The sequence below is a fragment of the Carcharodon carcharias genome, chromosome 19 (genome assembly GCF_017639515.1).
Source record: "Carcharodon carcharias isolate sCarCar2 chromosome 19, sCarCar2.pri, whole genome shotgun sequence".
Classification (NCBI taxonomy): domain Eukaryota; kingdom Metazoa; phylum Chordata; class Chondrichthyes; order Lamniformes; family Lamnidae; genus Carcharodon; species Carcharodon carcharias.
The window spans coordinates 11,378,831-11,400,705 of NC_054485.1; the positions used below are offsets into that span (position 1 = coordinate 11,378,831).

Below are 21,875 nucleotides of genomic sequence, written 5' to 3' on the forward strand. Positions count from 1 at the left end.
ATATTCTAACTTCTCATTTTGTATGCGGAGCTGTACAATGCTCAGTACATATCAACATACGAACAAGGAGCAGGATTAGGCCATTCAGCCCCTCGAGCCTGCTCTGCCATTTAATAAGATTACGGCTGATCTGATAGTAACCTGAAATCTGCATCCTACTTACCCCCGATAACCTATCACCCCCTTGCTTACCAAGAATTTATCCAACTCTGACTTAAAAATATTCAAAGACTCTGCTTCCACCACCTTGTCAGGAAGAGAATTCCAAAGACACATGACTGAACATCCAGGGGTATTCAATGTTTAGGAAGAACAAATAAATAGGGAAAGGAGGTGGGGTAGCTTTGTTAGTAAAGGAGGAAATCAATGCAATAGTGAGGAAGGATATTGGCTCGGAAAATTGTGATGCGGAGTCTGTTTGGGTGGAGATAAGAAACACCAAGGGGCAGAAAACGGTGGGGGTTGTCTATAGACCCCCAAACAGTAATGGAGATGTAAGGGAAGGCATTAAGCAGGAAATTAGAGATGCATACAATAAGTGTGCAAATGTAATCATGGGTGACTTTAATCTACATATAAATCTACATATAAAACCAAACTAGCAATAATATTGTGGAGGAGGACTTCCTGGAGTGTGTACATGATGGTTTTTTAGACCAATACATTGAGGAACCAACTAGAGAGCAGGCTTTCCTGGACTGGGTATTGTGCAATGAGAAAGGATTACTTAACAATCTTGTTGTTAATCCCAATCCCTTGGGGAAGAGTGACCATAAAATGATAGAATTATTCATTAGGACGGAGAGTGAAGAAGTTGAATCCGAAACTAGGGTCCTGAATCTAAATAAAGGGAACTATGAGGGTATGAGCTGCGAGTTGGTAATGATGGATTGGAGAACCTTACTAAAAGGGTTGACAGTGGATAGGCAATGGCTAATATTTAAGGAACATGTGCGTGAATTACAACAATTATTCATTCTTGTCTGGCGCAAAAATAAAACAGGAAAGGTGGCCCAACCATGGTGTACAAAAGAAGTTAGGGATAGTACTAGATCCAAAGAGGAGATGTATAAAATTGCCAGAAAAAGCAGCAAGCCTGAGGACTGGGAGCAATTTAGAATTCAGCAAAAGTGGACAAAAAGATTGATCAAGAAGGGGAAAATGGAGTGTGAGAGTAAACATAAAACATAAAAACTGACTGTAAAAGCCTCTATAAATATGTGAAGAGAAAAAGATTAATGAAGACAAATGTAGGTCCCTTACAGTCAGAAACGGGGGAAATTACAATGGGGGACAAAAAAATGGCAGAAGAATTGAACACGTATTTTGGTTCTGTCTTCACAAAAGAGGATACAAATAATTCCCCAGAAATGTTAGGGAACCAAGGGTCTCGTGAGACCGAGGAATTAAAGAAAATCAGTATTAGTAAAAAAAATGGTGCGCAAGAAATTAATGGGGCTAAAGGCTGAAAAATCCCCACAGCCTGATAATCTACATCCCAGAGCACTAAAAGAAGTGGCCCTGGAGATATTGGATGCATTGGTGGTCATCTTCCAAAATTCTATAGACTTTGGAGCAGTTCCTACAGTTTGAAGGGCGGCAAATGTAATCCCACCCTTTAAAAAAAGAAGGGAGAGAAAAAACAGAGAATTACAGACCAGTTAGCCTAACATCAGTAGTGGGGAAAATGTTAGAGTCTATTATAAAAGACGTGGTAACAGAACACTTGGAAAGCATTAACAGAATTAGACAAAGTCAGCATGGGTTTATGAAAGGGAAATCATGCTTAACTAATCTACTGGAGCTTTTTGAGAATGTAACGAGTAGAATAGATAAGGGAGAACTAGTGGATGTAGTGTATTTGGATTTCAAGAAGGCTTTTGATAAGGTCCCACATAAGAGGCTAGTGGGCAAAATTGAAGCACATGGGATTGGGGGTAATATACTGGCATGGATTGAGAATCGGTTGACAGACAGGAAAAAGAGTGGGAATAAATGGGTAATTTTCTGGGTGGCTGGCCATGACTAGTGGTGTACCACAGGGATCGGTGTTTGGGCCCCAGCTATTCACAATATATATAAATGACTTGGGTGAGGGAACCAAATGCAATATTTCCAAGTTTGCTGACAACACAAAACTGGGCAGGCTTGCGAGGAGGATGCAAGGAGGCTTCAGGGTGGTTTAGACAAGTTGTGTGTGTGTGTGTGTCTGTGTGTGTGTGTGTCTGTGTGTGGGCAAACACATGGCAGATGCAGTATAACGTGGATAAGTGTGAAGTTATACGCTTCGGTGTGAAAAACAGAAAGGCAGAGTATTATTTAAATGGTGATATATTGGGAAATGTGGATGTACAAAGGGATCTGGATGTCCTTGTACACTGTTCAATGAAAGTAAATAGGCAGGTGCAGCAAGCAATTAGGAAGGCAAATGGTATGTTGGCCTTCATTGCAAGAGGATTTGAGTTCAGAAGTGGGGATGTCTTACTGCAGTTATACAGGGTCTTGGTGAGACCACACCTGGAGTAGTGTGTGCAGTTTTGGTCTCCCTACCAAAGAAAGGATATACTTGCCATAGAGGGAGTGCAGCAAAGGTTCACTAGGCCGATACCGGGGATGGCAGGACTGTCGTATGAGGAGAGATTGGTTCGACTGGGCCTGTATTCCCTAGAGTTTAGAAGAATGAGAGGGAATCTGATTGAAACGTGTAAAATTCTAACAGGGCTAGACAGACTGGATGCAAGGAGGATGTTTCCCCTGGTTGGGGAGTCTAGAACTGTGGACACAGTCTCAGGATACGGGCTAGTCCATTTAGGACTGAGATGAGGAGAAATTTCTTCACTCAGGGTAGTCAGCCTGTGGAATTCTCTACCACAGAAGGCTGTGTAGGCCGAGTCACTGAGTATATTTAAGAAAGGAATTGTTAAGTGTTTGGATATTAGAGGCGTTAAGGGGTATGGAGAGAAAGTGGGAATATAGTGTCGAGATAAAGGATCAGCCATGATCATATTGAATGGCGGAGAAGGCTCGAAGGGCTGAATGGCCTACTCCTGCTCCTATGTGTCTGTGATCCTCTGAGAGAAACAATTTCACCTCATCTCTGTTTTAAGTGGGCGACACCTTATTTTTAAACAGTGACCCCTAGATCTAGATTCTTCCACAAGAGGAAACATCCTCTCCACATCCACCCTCTCAAAACCCTCAGGATCTTATATGTTTCAATCAAGTCGCATTTTGCTCTTCTATCCAGCGGATACAAGCCTAGTCTGTACAACTTTTCCTCGTGAGACAACCCACCCGTTCCGGGTATCAGTCTGGTAAACCTTCTCTGAGCTGCTTCCAATGCATTCATATCCTTTCTTAAATAAGGTGACCAATACTGTACACAGTACTCCAAATGTGGTCTCACTGGTGCTCTGTACAACTGAAGCATAACCTCCCTACTTTTGTATTCAATTCCCCTTGTAATAAATGATAACATTCTATTAGCTTTGCTGATTACTTGCTGTACTTGTATGCTAGCCTTTTGTGATTCATGAACTAGGACACCCAGATTCCTCCGCACCTCAGAGCTCTGCAATCTCTCACCATTTAGATAATAATCTTTTCTAATCTTTTATTCTTCCTGCTAAAATGGACAATTTCACGTTTTCCCATATTATACTCCATTTGCCAGATCTTTACCCACTCACTTAACCTATCTTTATCTTTTTGTAGCCTCCCTATGTCCTCTTCACAATTTACTTTCCTACCTATCTTTGTGTCATCAGCAAATTTGGCAACGTCCCTTCAATCCTTTCATCCTAGTCATTTATATAAATTGTAAACAGTTGAGGTCCCAGCACTGATCTCTGTGGCACACCACTCGTTACATCTTGCCTACTCTCTGGTTCCTGTTAGCGAGCCAATATTCTATCTATGCCAATATGTTACCCCTATACCATGAGCTTTTATTTTCCACAATAACCTTTGATGTGGCACTGGAATTGGTGATTTCTGCTCTAGATTGGCAAGGCTCCCCATTGGAAGTGCCATGTCACAAATTCACTCTTTAGCTATACAGGAATTTGGGAGAAAATTTTAATCACGCAGCCTATTTATACATTAAGTTAAAGCGAGCTCCTTTATATACTTGACAAAGAGAAGGAAAGCAGGATACAAGTATGCAACTTACTGTCATAAGAAGGCAGCCAATGCAATATTAGCAACTCTCTTGATTTAATTCCTGATTCATTAATTTTGCACAATCATTTTAATACACATGATAGGCAGCGAAAACCTTTCTCTTGTTACCTTCTATCCCAGTAGGATTGCCAACCCTCATGTCTCCAGGAATTGACAACCAATTGGGGCGTGTGCCCTGACGTCACCGCGCGTCATTCTGATCTTCCGTTTGGCGCATCGGAGTTGGCTACGCGCCCGCCGAACTGTCAAAGGCCTGCTAAGGCCATTAATAAAACAATTAACCCAATTGAGAAAGCCGCCTGTCCAACCTTAAGGTTGGCGGGCAGGCGAAGAGCCTAGGCGGCCTTCGCATTCATCATGAAACCTCATCCACAGGCGGGATGAGGTTTCATGAAGGATTTATTAATGAAATAAAATTTTTAATCAAAATTCACAAGCGTGTCCCAACTGAATAATTTTCTTTTTTCTTTTTTTAAACATCTGCACTTAATCTCCCTGAGGCACGGAGCCTCACAGGTAGTGCTGAGCGCTACCGGATGCGCGTCATGCTGAGTGGGCCTTAATTGGCCTGCCCATGTAAAATGGCGGCGCACAGTGGCAATCGGCTTCGTGCCCGCCTGCGCACACTCCCGACCGACCTGCCCTACAGGGAGAAAATTCTCCCCCCAATGAGTACAGACATGATGAGCAGCGAATGGCCAGAGGGTGGGCGTAGGCTGGTTGAAGGCAGGACTTCAGGTGATGACACTTCCAGGAATAGGACCAACCAACTCTCTATTCCGATGAATCGTGTTCATCAAAGTGACAGTGCAGCCATTGAAAGTTCCAGTTTTGCAACACTGCTCATGGGTTTTCTAGCGCATAAATGGATCATAAATTCCAGGAGAGAGGTGCAAAGGGTATCTGGGAGATTACATTGCCATTGATGGATGAGGGTGCAAGGGAGCATGTGCTCAATGCAATAAGACTGTAGGAGACAGAGATGATGGACCAACTGGTCTTTCCCAGTCCATCATTTTCGTACATTCATACGTAACTTTAAGCAGAACTTGTTCTTTGGAGCAGCATGCTGTGGGATGCACTGTATCTATTTTGTTTGGTTAGTTCCTGAAAATGATGGTTTCTGTATTTATTTTTGCAGACTTGATTCATTCGATGGGTTGATTCCATTTGACTTTAAAACACAAGCAGCACATTCTAGCTCTAAGTACCTGGGTAAGTAAAGAAACACGAGTACAAAAGTGGATGCTGGAAATCTGAAATAAAACTGAAAATGCCAGAAAAACTCAGCAGGCCAACATCTGTGCAGAGAGCAAGAGAATTGACTTGTCAGGTCAAGGACATTTCAGTAGAACTGTCTGATTCAACACCATCGAACTAAAACGCTGGCCTGGTTCTTCGATGACAACATGTTGAGGTGTTCGCCGCTGTTGTCCATCGAATCACTGGGGAAGTCCCAACCCACTGACGTGTCATATTTACCCAGAATGGGCAGACTTCTGCTGCCTGAGCCCCTCCAAAAATGCCTCCAACATTGCAGACTTGGGCTTAATGCTAGAATCTACCCAGAAATTTAGCCCATACACTCCTGCTGTTAATTACAGGCATTGACCTGAGTTGACATTGATTTTTTTTTTCCCTAAAAAATGTATTTAAAACTAAACTTGAGCAATTACCTCCCACCCCGCCCACCCACTCACCCACACCCCCGTTAAATGCAATAAATGCAAGAACCCGTTTACTTTTGTCCAAACTTAAAACATGTGGGGCAAAGTTTTCCCCTTGTTGGGCACAGGAGTGGTTGCAAAACCAACTGCTGCCCGCCATTGGGCCCCGACATGGAGTTCACACTGGCTGGCCAATTATCGGCCAGCGCTGCCGGGGTGGTTGGGGGAGGAGGGGGTGGGGGGGGGGGGGGCGCTGGGCGGAGAAATGCGAGTGTGCGGAAGTTCACGCATGCACCTGGATGCGCGCAGTAAAAGCTCCCTGGGTCACAGAGCTGCCTCAGGGAGCTGAAGATTTTTAACAATAAAAATAAAGATATTTAAAATAATGAAAACATGTCCCCTCATGTGACTCTGTCACATGAGCAGGGACACGTTAAATATGAGCGTTGAAAGTTAAAACTTTTTTTTTTAAATCAGTGGTCGAATCCTCATCCCGCCCATGGATGAGGTTTCGCCAAAAATGCAAAGGCCACTTGACCTTTTCACCCGCCCGCCAACCAAACAGTTGGCCGGGCACTGAAAAATTTGAGTCAGTTAGTTCTTAAAGGGCCTCGATGGACCACTTAATTGTCGGTGGGTGCATTGCCGACTATCGCGCGTGCCCCCGCTGACCAAAATATTGCGCTGGTGCGCAATGCTGTCGTCATCTGAGCTGACGTCATCGTGTGTCATTTTACACTTGATTGGGTCGGGCATGCGCCCACCCGCGAGAGTAAAACTCTGCCCGTAAAAACAACCAAAGAGGTTTAAAATATTAGAACTTGTTACTCATCTCAAAACTCACAACAGTAATTAAAAGTCTTCGAAAGTTCAGAAATAGTTTAAACCCCTGAAGAACTTTCAGAAAGCTTACTGCCGCACAGCAAGCATGCCGGCCTTAAGGGGAGTTACTTGAACCGGTGACATCAAAAGGGGACACCGCCTCACCAGTCCTTTTCCTCCCCAGTCCTACTCGTGGATTCCTGTGCCAATAGCGCGTTCCTTGCTCTGGGGCAGGGAGTCCCAGCTACAACGATGAAGAAAGCTAAGGGCACAGTTGTAATTGCAGTCAGCAGTAACCACTGTGGCATTGCCACTGGTTGGCAGATCTGGGCTGTTACCTGAATTTCTCTCTCCATAGATGTTACATGGCCTGAGCAGCAGAGTTCTTCCAGAATTTTCTGTTAAAAGCATAATTATTTTGAAAATTTAAGTGGTTTGATAAATTACAGTACATCGAGTGCCATAGTTATCAAGGTGGGTGGCATAAGTGCTGGAGAATGAAAGAAGCTGATAATTTTGCCTTTGTTCATCCTGCCTTATCCGAATAACCTGCAACAATTTTAACCATAGAAAAGAGTTCTAGCCCACTCCAACTGCAATTGCTTTTCTGAAAATGTCAATTTAGGACTCTTTTATGCTGTGGTCTCACGCTGATTAGCAACTGGGCTTTTCACTTATCGCACAGAAAGGTCATGTTATAATTATTAAGTGGACACTGTGAACGCTGCAAAATTAACTGCCTTTTTATTGAAAATGAAAAGTAAAACACTGGACATAAATTAAGAATAAAATTAGAAACTGCGCAAAATACAAGTGGGTCCAACTGTTAGCATCTGTTGAGAAATGACAGGATAGCACCAGACTTAGACCCTTGATAGAACCGGACACAATTCTCAAACTAGCAACTGGAAAATGCTCAAAACAGTAACCTATCTTTTCTGTTTACAAATGCTGATGGTGTTAAGTATTAATAACATTTTTTAGTTTTTTTTTTCTGTTTGTACACGTAACTTTTTTTATTATTTCACAACAAAATGGTTTCGCAGTGAGACTTTTAACAATCTTGTGGACAGCTATACACTTTGGTTAAAAGATGGTTAAAGACCTTGCATACGTGGGGAGTGATAGTTCGGAATTCTCTACCGCAAACCATTGTTGAAGCAGAGTCTCTGGGCAGAATTTTCTGGGTGACGTGCAGGGGAGGGCAGACCCCACATGTCAGCCCGTAAAATGACACGCGGTGACCTCGGGCGAGTGTCCCAACGTCATCACGCGCCATCGCGATATTTCGTTGGGCGAGCACACGATGAAGTGCGATGTGTGCCCGCCATTAACTAAAGGTCTAGTTAAAGGCCCTTTACTCTGCAATCGACGCCGGTTTTCAGGTGCCCGTGCAATCTTCGGCTCAGCGCACGGGCGCAACGGACAGGCGGTTAAGTGACTTCTTAATAAAACTCATCCACGGGCGGGATATGTGGGCTCAGTGGGGTTGTCAATCTGATCTGTGAATTGTTTATTGCAGAAAGTGTTTTAAACTTGCCTGTGCGATCTGTAGCAGTTCAGGACGAATTCCAGCAGCTTTCTCTGTACTTTGAGCTTCAGCTCAGCACTCTGCAGTCAGGAATCTTTATCGGGCCTGCAGCTTTCCAGAGGCCTCCCTTTAGCCTGGGTATGGGTTCTGACATTTCCACTGGAGGCAGCTCTTCTGAGGAGGAAGGGAGGGCTAGAATAAGGAGGAGGCCAGGAGTGGACAATCAGCTTCCAGGGAAGCGACCTTTGGGAGGCCAGGCACAAGGGGCGCAGGGCCAAGAGGTTGTCCAAGGTGCAAGGGTCCGCAGAAGACACCACTATCCTGCTGCCAGGGTATACAGGTGGAGAAGCAGCTACCTCAATATGACTGAGGTGCAGTGCCGAAGGAGGCTCTGACTGTCAAGGGATACAGTCAACTATATCTGTCAGATGATTGGCCCTGAGATCTCTCCTAACTTTGTGGGCAGACACCCCATGCCAGCGGCTCTGAAGGTCACAGTTGCCCTCAACTTCTTTGTCTCTGGCTCCTTCCAGGGCTCGGTGGGTGATCTTTGCGGTGTCTCCCAATCAGCTGTCCACACTTGTGTCAAGCAGGTTACAGACACTCTGTTCAGACGTGCATTGACCTTCATCTGCTACTGTTGGGAGCAGGCAAGCCAGACACAGCGAGCCAGAGGCTTCGATCTCATTACTGGCTTCCCCCGTGTCCAGACTGTGCTATAGACTGTACACATGTGGCCATCAAGGTGCCAGCAGGTGAGCCCGGTGCCTTCATCAACAGGAAGGGCTTCCACTCCATGAACGTGCAGATAGTGTGTGATCACAGGATGCAGATTCTGCAAGTCTGTGCAAGATACCCAGGCAGCTCTCACGACGCCTACATCTTCAGATACTCCCAGGTGCCGGGGCTCTTCAGTGCTCCAGACCGGCTGGATGGATGGCTGCTGGGTGACAAGGGCTATCCCCTCAGAAGGTGGCTCATGACACCTCTCCACCATCCAAGAACAGAAGCTGAGCAGCTTTATAATAGGAGCCACGGCACCACAAGGGCTGTGGTGGAGAGAGCCATCGGTCTTCTCAAGATGCGCTTCCGATGCCTGTACTGCTCAGGGGGCGCACTCCAGTACCCCCCAGATCATGTCTCAGTGATAGTGGTAGCATGCTGCGCTCTGCACAATCTTGCGCTGGAAAGGGGTGACGTAGTGGATGATGAAGACATTGACACAGTGGATGCGGCTGCACACGATGAGTCCAGCAGTGGTTCAGAGGATGAAGAAGCACAGGGCAATGATGAGGGGCTGAATGCTGACCCGGCACTACACCAAGGAGGCAGGGACACCTGGGAGACTTTAATCCAACAAACCTTCAGCTAGCTCCACACACATGGATCTGCAGGACCAGCCTTGCCTGGTGCATCCTTACGTGGCACTTTAAATGCTACATCTTCCACTTCATCAGCTGCAACTAAGGGCTTTGGACATAAACCTCAATGTCCACTCAAACACTCATTACACGTCTGTAAAACATACAAATGCAGCACAAAGAAGCCACCCTCAGCCGTGGTAACACACGTGGATTTTATTTTGATCCATCATATGGTCCAACAAAATGAATCCCAAACGTTTTTTACAACTCCAAAAAATAATAATTCCCTAATCTAGGGCCAACACAAAAGCACCAGTGAGAAACCTGTGGTGTGCCTAAGGTGCCTTATGCTTACGTTTACGGGTGCAACGACTTGGTGCCGCCCCATCGCTCAGAGTGGCTTCTGAGCCAGCCTGCTGACTCTGATGTCCTGCTGGCCTTGATGACCTTGGTGGACGTCCTCTGGCCTGTGGACCCTGTGCTGCCCCCACCTGGGAGGAGTGGCCACAGCTGGCATCTCCCCAGTTGCCACAGCCTCAACGGATGCAACGGTCACTGGCAGAGGGACGGAGGAGCTGCTGCCCTCATCCGGAGCGGCCTGAGAGGAGCTCGCAGCGATGACAGGCAGCTGCTGCGCTGACGTGAGGTCACTTCGGACCTCCCTGCTGTGAGTAGATGGATGGGCACTGAGCTGGGACACTTGGTGCACAGACCATCTCCCACATTGCCAGCAACCAGCTGTGGCCACTGGCGCTGTGAGGGCTTGCAGGTCCGAGCATAACCCCAGGAGAAGCTGGTTGTTCTGCTAGAAGCCCCTCTCCAGGAGAGTCGCCACTCTCTCCATGGAGGAAGCATGACTCTCTGACATGAGGCTCATGGCATCACTCATGCTCCGCGTTGTCTCCTCCACCATGGACACCAAGCGAAGCATAGTATCATGCAACACTCCCAGATTCTCCCGCACACCCGGCCGCATTTCCTGCAGCTGCGGCATGGCAGACGACTCCAGAGGCTCCTCATAACGCACCGACTGAGCATGTGCCTGGTCCCCTGCAGTCCTCCAGCTGCTGGCGCCATCGGCACTCTCTGTCTCTGCCAGCTCCTCCAGTGATTGTGAAGTGCCCTCTCCACTGTGCTCCAGGACACTAGCCGATGTTACAATTCCCACCGATGTGCTAGTCTTTGCGTTGGTGCCTGCCTCACAGAAATGATGTAACGCAGGTGACAGTTCAGGGCCCTCAGGTGTAAGAGGGGGCATCTGCACTTCCTCTTGGCGGCCATGCTCTGATGATGCTGAAATTAACAATAAGGACAGTGGATCAGTTAGTGTGCGCACGGTGACACACTTCATCCCACCGCACCCCCCCCCCCGCACTATAGGCGGATACAGACGGGCTGGTCAGGTGGCCTAAGGAATGCCAAATGGAATGTTATGTGGATAAGTGTGAGATGATGCACTTCGGCAGGACAAACAAGGTATGGGAATACACGAGGAATGGTAGGACCGTGGAAAGTAAGGACAATTAGAGAGACCTTGCTGGGCATGTTGACAGGCCTGTTAAGGTAACGGTGCAGGTACATAAGGCGTTTAAGAAGGTAAATGCTGTACTTGCCTTTATTAGCCGAGGAATAGAATGTAGGAACAAGGAGGTCATGTTGCAAGTGCAGAAAACGCTGTCGAGGCCACAGCTACACTTCTGGGTTCAGTTGTGATCAGTGCTTCATGGGAGGGATGTGTTTGGAGTGGAGAGAGTGCAGAGGTCGCTGACCAGGATGCATGCTGGGCTGGAGAGTTGGAGTTATGAGGACACATAGCATACACTTGTGACATTTGCTGTGGAGCACAAGAAATTGAGGGGTGACATTATTGACCTTCATACCATTATGAGGGGCATAGATCAGGTTGACAGAGAGCAACATTTCCCCTTGGCGGAGGAATGACTAACCTGGTGGTACTTGTTTAAAGTAAGAGGCATGAGGTTGACAGGTGAGGTGATGAGGGACTTTTGCACAGAGTAATGTGGGACGCACTGCCTGAAAGGGTGGTGGAAGCAGAAACCCTCCTAAGATATAATCAGTATTTGGATGTTTAGTAGCGATGCCATGGCATACAAGGCCATGGGGATAGTGGTCAAAAATGGGATAAGGCAACTTTGGAAGGTGCTAGACACGCGCATCTTCGAAGGGCCAAGGTACCTTGTCTATGACCCACACGTCTGACTCTATCAGTCTGTGAATGAGCAGTGTTGCTACATTAACGATTGCAGCAATCATCAGTGCTTTGGATGGTGGGAATATAGAGTGGATGTCACTATGGACCTCAAATACCTGGCTGCTCCACCCCAGTCTCACTGACACCTGAGGACCTGGGCGCATGGTGCCTTTCAAGCTCCAGGGCCTCCTGCTCTAAACGGGTCAATATCACCAGCTGGGCCTGGCTGCCTCCAGTGGGCGAATGTTCATACACGTTATGCGTATTTTTCTCCTGCAAAACAGAGAAGACCATTCATTGGAGCTAATCGTTCATGGACTCTGCACGCGCATGCTGCACCCAACCACAGTGGCCCATCTCAGGCCTCCAATGCCTCCTGTCCGCGCTACTGCTGATCAGTCGCAGAAATATAGTACGGCTGCTCCCCAACGGCCACCTTGAACACATTCTGCATCCGTCACTTTCAGAAACACACAGTCTTAGCTCCCATGGCAAGGAAGCGCAACTAGGTGTGGCACCGAGGGCACCAGTTGGCTCTTGGCCACGAGACCTTGAGGCACCCCTTCCACCATCTCATCACAGTGAATAGGACATGTGTTGGAGTTCTGAGAATGCGCCTAGCTGCATCTCCTGCAGTTTGCCCCCAGACTAGTCATGTGCGACTAAGACCAACACGTGGTGCGGGGAGAACCCATCTTCTCATGAACCACTGAGACTGATGTAAGCATGGTCACCATCTGCTTGACCACCCAGCGTGTGACAAATGCCCAACATGAGTCAATGCAGTCATGACAGTAAGACTTGGGGTGGGGCGGTGGGGTAACAGGGTGGGGGGAGGTGAAGGGGCCTCAAAGGCTAAGGCACATGGTACTCACCCTTCCAGAGCGCAACAAATCGTTGAAGCGCTGACAGCACTGGATCCAGATGCACCGCACCATGTCGTGGGAGCTCACCACCCCCGCCATCTCCTCCCAGGCATGTTTCATCATGTGGGGGGGGGGGGGGGGGCTTCCTCCTCCCATCCTGGGGAACCAGCACCTCCTGCCGTGCTGCCACCCCCTCGAGGAGGGCAGCAAGGCAGTCATTCAAAAAGCGACAGGCACATTGGCCTACCCTGCAGCCTGCCCTCCACCTCTGGCCTCCCTTCTACATTGGCCTGCTGTGCAGACCACCTGCGGTGCCACCTGCAGCTGGCCATAGTGAACAGCTTAAAGGAGGCTGCCAAGCCTTTTTTTAAACAGACTGCCGGGTCGCCATTGGACCCGGCGGTCTGTACACGCCCGCCGCAAATTTAAGATTCCTGCTCTCCACGGGATTAGGTCCACGTCAGCATCAACTCCGCCCGCCCATCTAACGGAAAATTTTGGCCTATAATTTCTTTTCAAAAGGCCCTATCTTTCATGGGACTTTTGAAGGTTGTTATGATCCTTGGCTAGGTCTCCAAATTGCTGATTAACATCTTGTTAGGGACTAATAATGGTTTGTTTAAAGTAGACAAAGTTTGAGATTCAAGACACTTGCTCAGCAAGAAAGCCACAAGATTCCATGGGTTTTGAACAAGCAAAAAATCTTTACTATACAAGTTCAAGAAGATAAAACAATTTACAATATTTATCTTATACTTTAACATTCAAGGTAAGTATGAGGTATGTGTGAATCACAGACAGTGGTCACACACATCACATTGCACAGTAAATGCCAAATGTGACCAAAACAGATTCCACAGATTTCTTAATAACCCAGCCAGACGTCTGTAACACCGTGAATCAACAGCCTCACTGAAACTCTGTCTCTCTCACAAGGGTTTCCAATCTTCACCTTCAAAGAGCTCACCTTGCAATTCTCTCCAAAAGTTCCTCCAACTCGGACAGCTTCACAACGCCCCACCTCTCAGGGTTTCAATCTCATCTCCCAAGATTCCATTTCCCTGGATCCCCTGGATTCTGGCAGCCCTTCAATGTAGATCAGCAAGTAAGGGGTGATGGCAGAACGGGACTTGGTTAAATTAGAATACAGGCAGTAGAATTCTGGATGAGCTCAAATTTATGGAGGGAGGAAGATAGGAGGCCATCTGGGAGAGTGTTGGTTTAGTCAAGTCTAGAGATATCAAAGACATGGATGAAGCCTTTCAGTATCGGTGAGCTGAGGGCTTTTTTTTATGCTGAGAACAAAGAAAACAAGTATTTTTGAAGAGGTCAAATGTAAAAAAAGTGTAATGCATCCTGAGTTTCCCCATTGGAAAAATGGGGTATGTAAGAGTCTACTTCATTTATTTTGCTATATGCTAAATGGATTTACAGTTTCAGGATCTATTTGTTTTGTCTGTTCTGATTCTCCTAGTGAATCTGCTGTCCATGGAACTTACATATTTTACCAGTGGCCTGCTGTTTGCAGCAATAGTTAAGAAGTGGGTTTGGGACTATTCAATCACAGTTACACTCATCCACATCATACTGAGCTCAGCAGGTGAGTGCTCAATAACCCTAGGGAAATAAACTAGGCTTTGTGATAAAACTTACAGCTAATTGGAGTACATCAGTAAATTTATTCAAGCCTAATAAGTGTCGTTTTTTTCCTGAGCATGCATTACTCTAATTTTTTCCTACTTCCCTGGTTAGTTTACCTGGTCTACTGCGAGGACAACCAACTAACTTGTAGGCCCCCATGCATGCCATTCAAGCATGGCTGCCAGGAGGCATAGAAGGCTGCTAAACATGTTCGATGGTGTCATGGTTATGTTACTGGACTAGTAATGCTTGGTCTAATAATCCTAAGAATTTATGTTCAAATCCCATTGTGGAAGCTTGAGAATCTGAAGCCACTTTAAAAATCGTAGTGAAAATATACTGGAGATAGTTGGATTGTTGTAAAAGTCCAAATGATCTCTTAGATGCCTCTTAGAGAAGGGAACCAGCCATCCCTATCCATTGTAGCTTCCCTGGTTTTGAATCTGGCTATATGTAACTCAATGTGGTTGATCTTTTACTGCCCTCTGAAACCACTGTGGTCTCAAATTTCCTCAGGGCAACTAGGCATGTGCAACAAATTATTGGCCTTGCTAGCAGCACCCAGATTCCAGGGAGCAAAAAAAAAGTAAATAACTGGAAAATGGCTGAGATTATTCACTTGAAGGAAGCCACAAGAACGTGTATAAATCTAGCACATTTAACATAGTAAAACATCCCAGGATGCTTCACAGCAGCATTATGAAATAAGATTTGACACCGAGCCACATAAGGAGATATTAAGGCAGGTTGTTCAAAGATGTAGGTTTCATGAGTCCTAAAGGAAGAGAGAGAAATAGAGAGATGAAGAAATTCAGGGAGGAAATTCCAGAGCAGGGCCTAGAGCTGAAGGCATGGCCACCAATGGTGCAGTGATAAAATTGGGGATAGGCAAAAGGTTAGAACTGGTAGAGGGCAGAGATCTGGGAAGGTTACAGGAATAGACATTTTAATTGCTTCATGATTATTGGCCATGCCTTCAGCTACCAAAGCCCTAAGTTCTGGATTTCCCTCCTTACAACTTCTCTGCCTCTCTACCCCTCAATCCTCCTTTAAGATGCTTCTTGAAACCTACCTCTCTGACCAAGCTTTTGCTCATCTGTCCTAATATCTCCTTATATGGCTCTATCTCAAATTTTGTTTGAAAACACAGCTGTGATGCGCATCAGTAAGTGTTACTATATTAAAAGTGCGATAAAAATAAAGATTGTTGTGAAGGTTATAGAGATAGGAAGAGAGGAGGCCATGGAGGGATTTGAAAACGAGGATGAAAATGTTAAAAGTGAGGTTTGATTGTGTACTACAGTACTCTGTCATGCCACACATTGCTGTTCCACTGCAGGGTCTTCATTCAGAATGCCACGGGCTTAATGGAAATTCCTGATTTTGTTCCTGTCTACTGTTGTATACTCACTGCTCACCCTGCTCACCAGTGCTTGAGCCTCTATGCAAGTTAATAATTCTAGACCAGCCTGCATTAATAATTTTGATACAAAAGCTGGAAATGCTGGAAAAACTCAGGTCTGGCAGCATCTGTGGAGAGAGAAACAGAGTTCATGTTTCGAGTCCGTATTACCCTTCTTCGGGGGGTCATACGGAACTCAAAAATATTAACTCTGTTTCTCTCTCCACAGATGCTGTTAGGCCTGCTGAGTTCTTCCAGCATTTTCTGTTTTTGTTTCAGATTTGCAGCATCCGCAGTATTTTACTTTTATCTTAGTCATTTTGATGATTTTCAATATTATGTCAAGATGTGATTTTTTTTTTTTGGACCTGTCTTACACATTGGAAAGTCCCATCTTTTCAATAAACTCCAGGTTTTATTTCATTTACAGTGATGGCTGAGTTTCCTTTGGCGTGGCAGTGGTGGTTGGCTTTGGGTAAGTCTGAGCAGCTTTCTCTTTAAACCATCACAAATGTGTGGTGGACTCGAGCCAGCCCTCCAACCTATGAGCAGCTAAATCAGCCTCTTGGGGCTGTACGCATCAAATTTATCTTATAGCTTTAAAGAGATAAAGTACATATTTACTAAATTGATGTGATGATTTTTACAGTAAAAATTGAGAGAAGCACGGAACATGGAGAGAGTGACAACAACAACTTGCATTTGTTTAGTACCTTTAACAAAGTAAAAAGTCCCAAGTCACTTTAGGGGAGTGTTATCAAACAAAACACTGAGTCATGTACAGCACTGAATTTAAGCCTTAAACTGTAAGGCATTCTGCTAATATACATGTGTCTTGTGAGTGTGAACAATTTTGGGTTTGCCTGGATATCAGTACCATTGTGTTATATTTTGCCAGGCATAAGTGGCATGTAAAAGCAATGGTAATCTGAAAGGTTGGGTGGAGGGGAGGAGGAGGAGTGTGGGCTGGCTCATCAAGCTTCTCTAGGATGGATATTTCCACATTCCATTCCATTCCATTCCTGAAGGCAGATCCCTGGCTTATCGTCTGCCGATGCTTCATCCTGACCCAGGGAAGGCCTAACTTGAAAACTTTTAAAAGAGAATCCACTAAAGCTTTTCTATCAGCTCAGTTAGTACCCTGTTACAGCTCGGCAGAGATCGGCAATCATGCCAACTATCCACTATTATCACTTATGAATAGTTGTGGTATATTGTTTAAGGGTTTCAAGAAGATGGCAGACCTCAAGATGTTTTTGTTACAATCTTTTCTGAGTAGCCGCAGTCCAGTATCTGCCTCCAATACTGCCATGGACATGATGCTGTTTGTGTTATAAAGTAACTCTGATCTAGTGAACAGCAACCTATTTCTCTCTTGACATAGGAATCAGCTTGCACTGATTATCAATAATATGCCCTCCTGGACTACTAGTTTTATGAGGTGTGATCATGAAGAATATGGAACTCGTAATTCTGTATTACCAATTTATTTGTGAATTAGAAAGATCGTACTTAGAGCAGTGACAAGATTAAGTGCTTTAATGGCTGTTACTTTTGCTTTTTCTACAGGTGCTGGCTTGTTGATGATGATCTGTAATGGTCAGCTAGTTGCACACTTTATTTGCCAGAATAAGCATGGTTACTCTTCAAATAACCTCTGAGAGAGAACAGATCAAACATGGTTGCAGAGATCAGAGTTAAGGAGAACTCTCCTGGTTGTGCAACCTGATAACACAAAAAACATTAGTTTTAGTGGGAAAATAAATTGCACTCTTCATCAGAAATAATCGGTATTAAATGCTTAAAATGCAGAGCCTGCATTTTAGAAGTGAGATGGTTTACCAGAGGTCTAATTTTAATACAAAAATTAAGAGAATCATGAACAGCTTACAAAAGAGACTCATATAATTTTAAAACTGGATCCTTTGAAGTTTGCTTGTTGTTGCTTTGTAAAGGTGATTTCATTGAAAGTGACAAGCATGGAGGTAATTTTGATTTCATCCAATTCAGTGTGTAGTAGGTCTGGTTGAAAAACATGGTATCTAACCTGCCCTGCACATGAATAGAATTGCTACAGCAGTGTTATGTCAAGGAGAAATTGGAACGTTGTAAAAATGTGTTCCTATCAGGTCTGCATGTGTGTGGTGTAACTGTACAGCACTGTAGTAAAAGATAATATAAATCTGTTAGTGTTGAATAAGGTATTTGCTAGTATGTTAGAATTCAAATGAGTTTAGTTTTACTGTATAAACCACCCCCCCCAAGTCAACAATTTATTAAAATGGTCCTAATTTAATATGTTTGATTTCTTGACTGCCACAGATCTGCAACTCTACTCTGTTTACTGAGAATTTCTATATCGTTAACATTATATGTGGGCTGATAATCTTACCTTTGTTTGTCCTGAAGAGAATTTTTTGTTGACTAACCACACAAATATCAAAGAACCAGGGGGCGGGAGTGGGGAGATGCTGAACCATCACTTGCTAATTAAACAACCCTGTATTTTACTGTTGACATCAAATTTATACAATTTCTGATGCAGATATACAGCACCCAAGACTGGATGAACAGTCGGCTTGTTCACTGCTGAATTTGAGAGTCATGCTTTAACTACATCTGTATGTATCAATGTTAATTAAAGGGGATCTTATATTTCCATTGCTATTTTATTTTCTTTTAAAATTAGATCTGGAAGATTGCAATTTAAATCAATCAAAGGAGTAAAAACAGAAAATGTTAAAAATGCACAGCGGGTTGATCCATATGTGAAAGCTAAGGGTTGCTATTTTAATAGTGCTCTACTAAATGGATTAGTCCTATTTCACATGATTTTCAGAATATTCTAGGGTATTTCAAGCTGTTAATGGTGATAGACTTACATTTTCAATTTGCTTTTATATTGGAGCCGTGTCAACAGTTTGGACTCATCTGTATTTGGACTGTGAACTAGTGCCTTATTGTAGCAGGGGAGGTGGGCGGGACCTTGGTGCCTGGCTTCCAAATTCAGAGCGGGGCTGGAGGCCTGGCCCTGCGGGGCACTGGGTCCCTACCAGCAGAGGTCAGTGGCCCGGGAGGACAAGAGACGAAGTTCTTGACAGACTGGGGGCAGAGCCTGAGCCCAGAGCTTAGGCTGAAGGAGCGGCAGAGTCTGAAGGCTTTGTTTTGGGAATGGGCTACCCCCTAACCTGTTCCATGTCCCCTGGAACACTACTGTCTCCCAGTGGATATTCAGCTCCTACTGTACTCCCTTGTGGCATTTCAACTATGGGAAATCACCCTCACTCTTTCTTGGTCTATTTGGGAACTTACCTGGTCTCCATTTAAATCTGCCATGAAAGTGTCTGCTAACCAGATCACTGGCTCTCTTCCTTCATCCTTTTTAACCTTTATAGGTCCTACATGGACCTCTTTTACTTCTATTGGTCTAGCTTCAGCTCTTTTAACTTCCTCGTTCCTATCTTGACTCTTTTTACTCCTATAGGCCTGGCTTTAGCCTTTTTAAACTCAAGTGGCTTTACCTTATCTATGTCAACCCTCATGGGGTCTATCTTGATTCCTGTTCATTTACTTCCCTGGTTTCAGTTTTTTTTTAACTTCCCCCAGTTCTATCTTGACCTGTTTTACTTCTCCCAGCCTGACTTTAACCTTTTTAAGTTCAGGTGCCTTCACCCTAGCCACTCCAACCCTCACGGGTTATACTGCCCCTTTCCATTGGGCTTCCAAACCCCTCAGCACATCCCTGCTGGCTTTCTCCAGCCTCTTCAGCTTCTCCGGACTGTTCTTGACTTTTCAGCGGTATTATCCTCCAGGCTGCTGCTACCTCCCTGCACAGTTCATGTAGTCTTATTTCCCTTTCTGGCTGTCGTCTTTGGAAAGCTTCTCCTCTCTCTCTCTTTCTCTTTCCAATGCTTGGAACTCTAGCTCTACTCGTCTATATTCTAGTTGTAGTTTCGCTAAAGCTATTTTTTTTCTTCAAATTTTTTTAGGTTCACAATCCAATTCTCTGGCCACCAGTCTTAATATTTCAAATTTCCTGACTTTAGGGCGAAACTCTAACTCCAACTCCTTTGCTCCACTTTTCAACTCCTCGAGGGACAGAACCTTTAAATCCTCAAAAGTAATTTTGATCTGGTCTGCAAAGGAACTGGAGTCCAATGTGGACATGGTTGTTAGTACTGTAGTACTGTACACAGGAAAACTTGGACTAGAGTTTTTTAATCTAGGGATTAATTTCCACTTCCAATTACTCGTCTGTGGATTCAGTTCCGGACTCAAGCCCCCAAAATTCTGTTATGGCCACGCAAGGAGAGGTGAAATGACTCCCCTATTCTACCACTCCAGTTCTGACTGTAACACAGGTTTTTGTGAATTTATAAGGATGAATGTATTAATTCAGTGTCTGTGCTTAACTATTTACATGCTGATTGCAAACAAACCAATCTGATGGGCTTCCTTGAGTTTAAACAAAAGGGGTTAGTCTTTTTTTACTGAGCTAAAAACTCACCCAGTTAAAGATATGAAGACATTTTAAAAAGTAAACCCACACCCTAATCTTCACAGCGCACTCACACAAACATGCAGAATTAGAAGTTATACAGTACAGGTTACTTTTAAAATTCAATGATAAAAGGCAAAAATATACAGTTCACAGTTTATGAGTCCTTCACTGGTATCCGTGGCTGCAGCAGAACTTTTCCACGGTGATCTTGAAATTTCAGTGGAGTTGAAGCACAAGTAAACTGTAATTTCTGAAAGACGGTTTCTTTTTTAAACGTAATCCATCTTTTCTAAAAGTTGATTTTTACATCTGATATTCTTTTTGTTTGAAAACTCTATCTCTGTGCTGGTAATAGACATAGGGTCTTGAACTTGAGAGAGAGAGAGAGAGAAGGGTGAGAGAAATAGTTACTGCTACATTGGTAGTTTTCTTCCAAACTCCTGCTTAGCAGTTTGTAATAAAAGTCATTCAAAAATGGTTATTCTAGTCACATGTCCTCTCTCTCCATAATGATTTCTGAAGGTAATTGATTAGCTCATGTCTGGACAGACTGTGGCTATTGATTTATGGCCCAGGTGATTGGATTCTGCAATGTCCAAGTCATTAAGTTCTGAATACTGCATCCTCCATCTTGATGAGAAAGGAAGGACACCTTCCATATAGCTATTGTCCTGGTAGACTTTCTGTCTCCGCTTGAAAGGTAGCTTTATATAAATGAAAATGGTGAGGTCCACTACAATTTTAGTTTATCTTTTGAAGTGATTCTTGACATCAGGTGTGAAATTCCATAGGAGGTTGCCTTATCATGTTTTAATTGTAATTCGCATTAGAACCTTCCAGGAACTGGTGAACTTGTAATACTAGACATTAGGTAACTTGTGGGGCCTCCATCTTAAGTTCGTCTGCTTGCTTTTTAAAAGTCCTTTGAAAGCAGTTCAATACATGTTTGATCAGCTGATGAAATTAAAGATTAATATCACACATGGACATGTTACGTCATTGTGACACCGTGAATGTCAGTTGTAAATAGTTCATTTCTCTGAGTTAAGCTTTTTAGTGATGTTTATAAAGATTTTATGCCAGTTCAATAAACGATCCCTGTTTCATAACCTTCACGCAGTCCATGAATCTCACATAACATCTCAATAGTGCTTGAGAGTATCTTATATTTTTTATGCAACCTGTTTGGAAATAATATGCAGTTAGACCCTCATTAGTTTCCAGTTGGGAGAATAATTTCACTGATGTAGCCACCTCACCTGTGCGTTTAAGTTCCAGACACACACAACTGCACAGTTGTAAGCACTGGTTTGGGTTTGCAGAGTTAGTGAGCTGGCAGCTTTTGTTGTTGATTGGTAGTTCTCAGTTTGGCATTCTGATAATTCACCAAGTTTTTATGGTCATCGTCATGAACATATTCCAGCTACCGTTATTATGTCCAATGCTAAAACCTACTTCCATAAAAAGCCCAAGCTTTTTGTGAACTGAAAGCTTATACTTAAAAGTATCTGGGGACAGCAGGTCAAAGATGAATAATGAACTCTTTTGAGCTAAAAAAATTGCAAATATTATTGATTTCACCATACACTACTGGTCTTTCTAGACAAACAAAATGCCAAGAGACTATACATTTTAGGCTATAACTAAGAAACAAAATGTATCAAAAACAAAAGTCAATTAATACCAG

The 21,875-nt window shown here is 44.3% G+C and overlaps 2 protein-coding genes across 4 annotated transcripts in view; one reads left to right on the forward strand and one right to left on the reverse strand.

Moving 5' to 3' along the window:
- Nucleotides 1-21,875, forward strand: part of LOC121291568 (transmembrane protein 244-like) — a 34,525-nt gene that overhangs the window by 11,330 nt on the left and 1,320 nt on the right. The window contains exons 3-6 of one of the 3 annotated variants that reach the window (XM_041212939.1): nucleotides 5,324-5,397; nucleotides 14,119-14,244; nucleotides 16,118-16,162; nucleotides 18,233-18,308. In XM_041212939.1, the coding sequence (XP_041068873.1) occupies nucleotides 5,324-5,397; nucleotides 14,119-14,244; nucleotides 16,118-16,162; nucleotides 18,233-18,300 (313 nt within the window). In that variant the 3' untranslated portion in view covers nucleotides 18,301-18,308. Of the gene's footprint in view, nucleotides 1-5,323; nucleotides 5,398-14,118; nucleotides 14,245-16,117; nucleotides 16,163-17,256; nucleotides 17,984-18,232; nucleotides 18,309-21,875 lie in introns of those variants that run through there. The other 2 variants (XM_041212938.1, XM_041212940.1) reach the window with 2 other exon arrangements.
- mecr (mitochondrial trans-2-enoyl-CoA reductase) overlaps nucleotides 17,300-21,875 on the reverse strand; it is a 121,232-nt gene continuing 116,656 nt past the window's right edge. The window contains exon 10 of the mRNA XM_041212937.1: nucleotides 17,300-17,412. Coding sequence (XP_041068871.1) covers nucleotides 17,360-17,412 — 53 coding nt within the window. The 3' untranslated portion in view covers nucleotides 17,300-17,359. The remainder of the gene's footprint in view (nucleotides 17,413-21,875) is intronic.